At 34.7% G+C, this 9,128-nt stretch overlaps 2 protein-coding genes across 3 annotated transcripts in view; one reads left to right on the plus strand and one right to left on the minus strand.

The window, feature by feature from the left end:
• LOC117115275 (ribosome-recycling factor, mitochondrial-like) overlaps positions 1-1,080 on the minus strand; it is a 7,246-nt gene extending 6,166 nt beyond the window's left edge. The window contains exon 1 of the mRNA XM_033258992.1: positions 936-1,080. The gene's annotated coding sequence lies outside the window, so the exon portion shown is untranslated. The remainder of the gene's footprint in view (positions 1-935) is intronic.
• LOC117115274 lies at positions 1,064-9,078 on the plus strand. Of its 2 annotated transcripts, XM_033258989.1 has the most exons (12): positions 1,064-1,249; positions 2,507-2,682; positions 3,294-3,385; positions 4,060-4,289; positions 4,604-4,698; positions 5,239-5,503; positions 6,046-6,095; positions 6,609-6,694; positions 7,018-7,100; positions 7,604-7,689; positions 8,263-8,325; positions 8,411-9,078. In XM_033258989.1, exons 1-12 carry the CDS (start codon positions 1,175-1,177, stop codon positions 8,421-8,423), a joined length of 1,314 nt encoding a protein of 437 aa, XP_033114880.1. In that variant the 5' UTR covers positions 1,064-1,174; the 3' UTR covers positions 8,424-9,078. The 2 variants fall into 2 exon arrangements, with proteins under 2 accessions (XP_033114880.1, XP_033114881.1); XM_033258990.1 differs by lacking the exon at positions 8,263-8,325.
• The last annotated feature ends 50 nt before the right edge of the window (positions 9,079-9,128 follow it).

Genomic DNA, 9,128 nt, shown 5'->3' on the forward strand with positions numbered 1-9,128 from the left:
AGCTTCAAAAGAGCTTTCTTTGTTTTTGTAGGTATCTTTGATCATTAGAGTAAGAATGCTTTGATCTTTTGTTTAAATCACTATGTCACCTACTAGAGGTAATGTTTTGATTGGTTAAACACTTTTGGTTCTAGTGCATATAAGCTTGCTAATATGGATAATTTTTCAACCCTGATGATGACATAATTAATGTCGAAATATTGAATCCCAACACGATGGCGTGTATTTCAATACTTGGAGTATGTATTATACTTTCTTGGACTAGTAATGGACTAGTAATAATGTGGATAATATAAAAAACAAATAATAAGAATAGTAATAGGCCTAATGAAAAATAATAATATTAGGCCTATATGACAATAATAATTATAATAATAATAATACTAAAATAATATTAATAATCAATAAATATAATGTAATAATTATAAAAATATATTCGGATAATATAAAAATAAATAATAAGAATAGTTATACTAAAAAAATAATATTAGACATATTATTATAATAATAATAATAATAATAATAATAATAATAATAATTGTCTTTGTTTGGGTAGGCAACTAATGGGTAATCGCGATCACTATTCATCTGGGTAATTCTGTATCAAATTGGGTAGTTGTCGTCTGGGCCGAGTTGGTTTTGGGCCGAAGTGTCGTCTGGGGCCGAGTTGGTTTTGGTCCGAGTTGGTTTGGGTCGATTTGGTTTTGGGCCGAAGTGACCTACTACCTTCACTGCACTGGCCTCGCTTAGCCTAGCTAGCCTCCTCCTATCCTACTGAGAAGAGAGGCCTGCCGCCCGCCCACTCAAGAACGCCGATTCTTTAAATATAACCACGCATAGAAGGCTTACTTTTACTTTTCTATTATTAATAAATTAAAAGGAACAGAATACAAGCTAGGCCTATGTCTACTTATATACACAGCGGCCATACGTACCCTAATTCCGAAAGCTTAAAATATTTGAGATAATTGCCGGGCGCTGCATGCTGCTGCACAGTCGGTGCTAATTAGCTTACTAAGGATGACTTTTTGAAGAGCGCACTCTATCGAAACTTATCGAGGCACGCCGTCGTTTAAGTTTGTCAACAACAAAACAACGACTTTCTCAGGATCGGTGTCCCGTTGTCATGGATAATAAGACGTGTGGTCTATACTCGGCAGTATACTGAATTGAAATGAATTATGAAAGAAATAAGGATCTAGAAAATCAGGCATGTGACTACGAACTTATAAATGAAATTGCTACTGATGTAAGTACATACTTACTTAACTTGCACCCAGCAGTAATTTGAGCTGTGCAGCCTTTCTTCACAAACAACTGAGTCGTACAGGCCGATCCGCTGGCCCGGTTGGTTGTTAGAAGTAGACGAGTCCTGGTGGTGTGTACCACCATTGCTAATCAATCATCATACAGTACTGTATCAGCATATAGTAAATTTCAAGCTCCCTTAAGCACTATTACCATCCATCAATTTTATATAAGTATCAGGCGTATAAGAGTAGGCGTAAGAGAGTTTCTCTGTGATGATGCTGGAGTGTGGGCATATAGAAATAGGGTTGGAGGGTTCTGCTGAGTCTCACCTGTGGAATCAAGAGAATCTCTGAAATGTACTTTCTGCATTTTGAGGTGTCTTGGTTACTTTTGTTCTGCATAAATATGGTAACCTGATGAGGAATAGATGATGATGAGGGGTGTTTGCATGGTTTGATGATGTAGGATTTAATGACATAATTCTGATGGGCTTTTGAGGAAGAAGCTCTCGGCCCCAGTCCAAGGGGTCCCTGGATTAAAATCAAATTGTATTAATATAACAGGTTTCAGTATTGTTGATATTCTCAGCTAGGCCCATACTGTGAAGAGGGCCACTCTTGTGACACTGGTAATCAATTACTGAAATACATGGCCCCCCCCCCCAACACTTTCTCACCCCATGAATCGTTGTTACACCACTGATGAATTACTGTATGATAGTAAAGCAATTTCATTTCGTTTACTTTCCTCATATAAACAAGCTTCACAAACAAAACAAAAATTACATCTTAAAATGATGCTGAGAAGGGATTCCAAAGAGAAATCTATCGAAGTTGGTCTCCCTCAACACCGTTGAATCAAACAAAAAACATTCTACAAATTTACACAGATCCCAGCTTATTCACTTCAAACTAGAATATTGTTGTCCTTAGTATTGCTCTTCCAAACGATGCAATTCTTTAAACTGCAGACAAGCTAGATGTGTACACTAAAGCTCTAGTTTTAAGTCAATATCCAAGAAGACTTCAGAACTCTTGACTGAGGAGGGTGTCAAATCAGCCCTCATGTTAACTTGGCTAGTAAGCGGCAATCATTTCTCACAGCTTTGCCACTCAAACCACCCCTTCTAAGTCCCAAGGCTATCTCCCAAGCAAAATGAGCAATTACAAGCAATTGAGGACGGGAAGACAAGTCCACCAGGGGTGAAGGCCCTTGGAAAACTTAATGTTGTGATTTTTTTTTTCATTTTTACTAGAACTGGTTGTCGCCAGCACAAGTGTCCCTTACAAAACTTGATGAAATTAAAAGATCATCAAATTTTGTTAGTCCAAGTAGTGCTCATCGTCCAAGTCCAAGAAGCCGCTATTACAAAAGTTTTGTTGACTTACGAGCTGAGCCACCATTGAGTAAATTTCCAGATAATCTTGTTTGGTGAGGTCAAGTTTTCTTCATTCATTAATACTCATTTTTTAGTAGTGCCTGTTCTAACATACCACACAGGCCCGTATCCAGCTTTTTGAATGGGGGGGGGGGTGTTTTGCAAGCTCAGCGAGCAACCAGGCTGGGGGCCAGGGAGCACCCAGGGCCCCTGGTCGGGGTCCAGGGGCCGAAGCCCCCGGAAAAATTTGCTTTCTTATGTCCCAGTAGACTAATTTGAAGGCATTTTATCATGTTAATCTCTATATGTCCGTGAACACAGCGATAGGGCCTATCAAAAAATTACCAGTGGAGGACATGGAGAAACAAGTAAATTGTTTCCCAAATGAAAAATACTACTGTATAAATTCGTAACCATTACAAATAAAAGTTCAAAATCAATTCTGCTTTTAAGTGAACGTTTTTCGATTTGGTGGGGGTGCGTACGCACCAAACGCACCCCCTCTGGATACGGGCCTGCCACAGTCATTCAAAAGGAAGAAAATTGTATTTTATTATTATTGTACTGGTCATTATTTATACCATAATTATTATTAATGAAATCTAATTCAATGATTGATAATTTTTTTTATAAGAATATTCAAATTAGAGTTATTCTTTGGCAGGGGGACTAACACTTCAATTCAACCCCTGACAACTTGTCCAGGAGAATGTATAACAGCGTGGAGTGTGATTGAAGCAAGTACAACTCAGAACAGTGAGAAACTTTGATTTGTTGAGATGAAATTTTACTTCCATTTATTAATTGCATTAACAGCAAGCAGAAACAGGGGCGGATCCAGAGATGTCCAAAAGGGGGGTGGGGCCGAAATTTGGGCCGATCGAGACAACAATGTCCTATGGGGTTCCGGGGGCCTGCCCCCACGAAATTTTTACGTTCCAGACGCCCGAAAATAACATTGGAGGCGTTGTGGGCTATCATTTTTTTCTTTTTCTTTCATTTATTTTTTTTATTACCTCCCAAAAGGGGGGGGGGGCGGGCCAGCCCCCCCCCTAAATCCGCCCCTGAGAAATGCAGTTGTTAAACAAACAAAGAGCATGAGCCTCCCTGGATCCTGAAATTAATGTCGGGGCATCTGAAAAATTGAAGGGTGAATCCCAGTTGGGGATTGATGGCAGGGGTTCTAATGCCTAAAAGAACTGGGCAATTTTCGAAAATTTCAATATGTTATGAAATATTTTAGCATGTATTATGCCCCAAAAAATGTTCTCTTTCGGTTTAATGTATTTTGGAAGGCTTTTTCTGACATAAAAGGAGACCCGGCGTTGCCAATACACTAAGGTACAAAGATAAGAATTGAATTATGTCCTGTAGAAATACACATTAAAATAGAATAGAACAAGCTGATAACAAAGTTCCATTTGATACAGGATTTCCGGAAAGTCAAAAGAGGACTTTCAAAACAGTGGCAGACAAAACAGAACACACATTGAAAGCGAAGGATATTGTGAGTACAGATATCATCTCAGCCCCTGCACCTTGCCCTTCCCCAGACTTGGATGTTTTAGTGAAACAACTACAGGTATCAGAAGAGGAGGAGGAGGAAGAGTTACATACTATCATTCCAACCCACTTCTATCATCAATTACATGATTCAAAGGTTTGAAAAATGTTTCTAAAATAAGTAAATAATCAGTCTTTAGCTCTATGGTAGCATTTATTTTATATTCTCCGCTGTTTCAATGCACCATGAGCATCTTCTTGATATAGTTGTATGGAGTTTATTAACCATTCAGTCAGTGAACTAATTTTTTAATGACACTGCCAAGATTAGGATGAAATAAATAGAATTGAATACATGTATAGATTTGATTTGATAAATGCAAGCAGCTTTGCCATCTGGGGTAATTTTTTATTGTTATAATTAATTTAATGTAAATAACTTATACTGAATTTTTTTTTTCATTTGTACAGGCTAGTGTGAAGCTGTTACGACGACCCATTGCTCATAGACCAGCAGTCTATGGTTCTATTGGTGATTACCAGAAAGACCACCATACTTTTACAAGGTTTGAACAAATAATCTTAAATTCTTGTGAATATTGTAAACTTGTTTAATGTTAGTCACCCACTAGAACTTTTTATTGATTTCATTGGGTTTGTGGCTTTGAGCTTCCTTCATCTATTTATATGGAATTTTTTTTAGATCAATTGAAATTTATTTTGTGAGAATTTATCAATTATAACATAATTAATAAAAGTTAATTATTAGAATTTTTTGAAGAAAGGGAAGGAGAGACTGATTAGGATTGAGAGACACCACCATACTGTGTACACACTATATCCCAAAGCAAGCAATCACCAAAACCAACAGATAGAGCATAGCTCTGTCCACACAAACAAATGTACAGTGAGAGATGTACCCATATATGTGGATGATGATGTTTATACCACACACCCAAATGAGCCCATCACAAAACAGAACAGAGTATAGTTCCACCACATTTGAAATCCAAAATGGTTTTTGAAATGTATTTGGATATTAACTAATAAAGAATTTTGTATTGTAAATATCTATATGATTGCATTGACAATGATATTATTTACAGACCTCAGTCCTGCCACTGTCACCTCCACCAGTGTGATAATGAAATAAGACTATCAAATGAAGTAGATGGTACCGATTCGGAAGGTCAAAAGGAAACTTCACCAGTTGAAAAAGAACCTTCTCAAGAAATACTCAGCTCAGCTATAGGAGTAACTACAGATGTGCAGCAGGGTGAAATGACCAATTGCGCTACCAAGTTGAAACGTTGTAGAAGTGCCACGAGTCGCTGCTCAGTCAACTCAAAAGGTGGAAGCCCCTCATCTCTGGTAATAATCATCAGTTTTTCTTCCCAGTTTAGAAAAAAAACTGAAAATGCAATATAATAAATATGAGGCTGTTTTACAACAGATGCACTTATTTTGTTTACGTATAGAATGAATGTTCAATTAATGAGAGGGATTAATAAAGATTCAACATTTTAACATTTATTGTAGAGATGACCCATAAAAGTTGAAATGTCGAATCATGGACCAGATGGATACACATTGGTGGGTAGGGGTACTCATCTCCCTGGTCAAGGCACATTATACATGATGGAAAATATAATAAATAATAAAATAAAATGTATTAAAATTGTTTAATGATGTTTTGGGAGTACCATAGATGTTTTTTAGTAGTAGGTACAGAAGAGCATATTATCAGTGCAGAAGATTGACGCAGATACATACAAATACAATATGCATGCATGCATATATGATATAACTCACAAAATATAGTAGTTTTTGAACTGATAATGATAATACAAATACTATATAAATAAATATTTTCTTCATAAACAAAGATGCTGATGTATGGTTGCCATTTTCAGGTTAGAAGTTCAAAGCCATCAGTAAAATCTGCTCAGATGAAAAATCAAAAGTAAGTAATTAGGTGAGGGGGAAAAACAAAATCAAGTCTTGTTTAAGCCATTGTGATCAATTTTTCGAACTTTATTTGATCTTCTTCAGGAATTCTTGAAGATAAACTAATAAAGTTTGAAATATTGAATCAAAATGGCTTGTATCTCTTTTACTGGAGTTTGTTTCATACTACCTTAAATCTTGTTAATATACTGTATACAAAACTACTACTTTCTAAATATCAACTGAGATATACTAATTTTAATGTAAAATTTATAAAAGTTATAATCAACTAATAATATTACCTGTATTTAGATGGCCTATGCTTAAATAAATGGATGTAATAGTCAAGTATATTGGACATTCTAGTAGCCATGCTCTGCACTACGCCCAGTCAATAATGAGAGATCAGATCAAAAAGCATAGGAGTGCGCACTCTCTAAAATCATATGGGAGCCGATTCGAGAAAAAATTAATCATGCATTTAAAATTTTTATTTAAAAATTGTTTTATCTCCTTCATGAATTGATAGATGCATAGAAAGAAGACGGAATAGAGAAGCAGTAGAAGCCTTAAGGGATGGGTCGTTATTACAGCACAAAAAATATACAAAATTATGTAAGTATACAGAGTTAAGTAAAAAAAAGTAGTATAACAAGGCTATAGATATAGTTAAGCAGCCAACATCCTTTTTTAAATCACAGTATATAAATAAGATAAGTAATATACGTAATATAAGTTAATATACAAATGTTAAAGTCGGGCTGCCTTAACACAAATAGCTAAAATAAAGGGTGTAGTGTTCTCGAACCTGTTGACAAGAAATTTGTACTTGGCAGTCAAAATGGAATAGAGAAGAGGCACGCTTGGATCGTCACTACTATTCGTCAACAGAGCCATTATCAAGTCAAAATTACATTACAGATACTTTGTCTTTCTAGTATTTTATGAAGAAAATCTCAAATTGAAAAGAAGAAAACCAGAAGATGAAGAAGGGGAAATAATTGAGATCGTAACAGCTGAGGTAAAACAAAATTTTGTTGTACACATTTATATTTGTCTTTTAGAGAGAGTTTTGCCTCTTGCACAAGATTCTCCTAAAACAGAAATTCCGACCTGGAGCAACACCTACCAAGCTAGTACTTTATAAAAAAATTGATGCTAGGGATCTAAATGGCAACGCAGCCAAAATACTGATGGGCGACATAAGAAATCATGTTTACATATAAGTGGGATTTTTAAAAAATAGATGCAATACCTTCTTCAAACATTACATTTTGATTGAGTCACCTTATCCATTGTGTTAATCAGATTTTCTTTTTAGATTACAGACAGTATTTAGCATTGTAGGGACTACTGAATTAACCAAGTCTTATTGATGTAAGAAATATTTGTACCAATTAAGTTTTAAATCAATTCCATTATGAGAAGAAGTAAAAGTGTATGCCTAAAAACTTTCAACAGTAAGGGAACATTGCTGTATTCCTTAGTGAAACACAATGATTATTATATTTTCTCAACTCATAGGAGGCTAAATTTGGTGCTGAAGTAATTGAGATGCAGCAATATTTAATGACACAAGGTGTTCACATTCCTCTCCACAAACTGCAAAGGTAATGTATTATACAATATTGGCAAATTTATGCAATCTCATGTTTATATGGAACTACTGTATTTATGTGCTTCACATGTATTTGAAGTTTAGATGTGTAAAGCTCAGCTATATTTTAATAATTAGGGTTGTTGGATGCTTGTTTAGCACTTAAAGATGTATTGTCCCTTGCAAAATATTGTACCAAACAAATTGTAAAAATCATTTTTGAAATTAACTTGCCAATTTCAAAGTACTGTACTATAACAAAGATTATCAACTTGGAAAATGCTTACTGGGTCCTGGGAGTTTTTTTATCTTTATTATAATTATCTAGTTTAAAAATCAGAGTACACATTTGTCATTTTGTAAATTAAATTATGCCTATGCTCAGATTAATAATTTATATGTTACTGCAAAATGAGTAAATTAATTTCCAAAATTATTTGATTTTTTGTCATTTGCAAGGGACAATACATGTTTAATGGAAAAACATATTTTTTGTGGTGCTTATTTGCGAGTTGCACTTACTGTAATAATGATTTATGATAGGATTTTTTTTAAATAATTTTTTTTAATAACATTTTGTTTACAGGGGATTGTGTGCTCCTTCTGTGAACAACTACCATAAATGCATCAAACAAAATAAAAATGCATTGTAAGTATTTATACATTAATACACAAAATATTCTATTTCATTATTGTTTTATTTAGTGGCTCAGTATGCTTTTAATTCAATTTAGGAAACTTCTGTAGTTCATGGTTTGGGAAGAAAAGGAAACATCTACTCTGTACAAGATAAACAGCCTAAGCAGCTCTCAGAAGCAAGTAAAAAAATACAGACGAACTATTAAGGTGTATCCAAAGTTTCTGTAGTGTGATGCTGATGATTGCCATACACCTGGCATTGCATTGCAGGTTACTCTTCAAGTAATTTTGCTGTTATCCATTGATAGAGCTAGGTAGACTGAAGCAATGTAGATAAAGCAAGACAAACTGCCTTGCTCAAGGCATCTCAAGGACTCAAGCAAAATGCACAGCGGGGCATTGAACACTAAAAAAGTTTTTACTGCTAATATTTACAGTATTACTTTGACTATTGTGAAAATGCATAATTAGTATAATTTTGGTGGATGTTTGCACACACAAAACAGAAATTTCTACCCAATATGCTAATGATATATCTCATTTGAACAAATGAATTCAATAGATTGGATATCAAAACGATAATAAAATAATATAATCATTAATATAGGACGACTTTTAAAATTATTTATCTTCAAGTTATATTATAGTTAGCCATAAGGTTGAATTGGAGTATGTTGAGAGTAACCTGTACTATACTTAAAATGTTGTACAGTATTTATTTTGTAGGCATGCACAATGACAATAAATATCAATTATAATTTGGTATTCTTGCACTTCATTGTTTTATGCTTCTCTCCATGAAGAAATGACAAC

This window comes from Anneissia japonica, unplaced genomic scaffold (genome assembly GCF_011630105.1).
Source record: "Anneissia japonica isolate Jap-2015-1 unplaced genomic scaffold, ASM1163010v1 scaffold550_len331619_cov169, whole genome shotgun sequence".
Lineage (NCBI taxonomy): Eukaryota > Metazoa > Echinodermata > Crinoidea > Comatulida > Comatulidae > Anneissia > Anneissia japonica.

What these genes read in the sequence shown, in the direction of transcription:
- LOC117115274 (XM_033258989.1), top strand. Translation starts at nt 1,175, where the DNA reads ATGAATTATGAAAGAAATAAGGATCTAGAAAATCAGGCATGTGACTAC. An exon ending in GACCACCATACTTTTACAAG is followed by an intron (nt 4,699 to 5,238) that starts GTTTGAACAAAT and finishes TATTATTTACAG; the next exon opens with ACCTCAGTCCTGCCACTGTC. An exon ending in GTGGAAGCCCCTCATCTCTG is followed by an intron (nt 5,504 to 6,045) that starts GTAATAATCATC and finishes TGCCATTTTCAG; the next exon opens with GTTAGAAGTTCAAAGCCATC.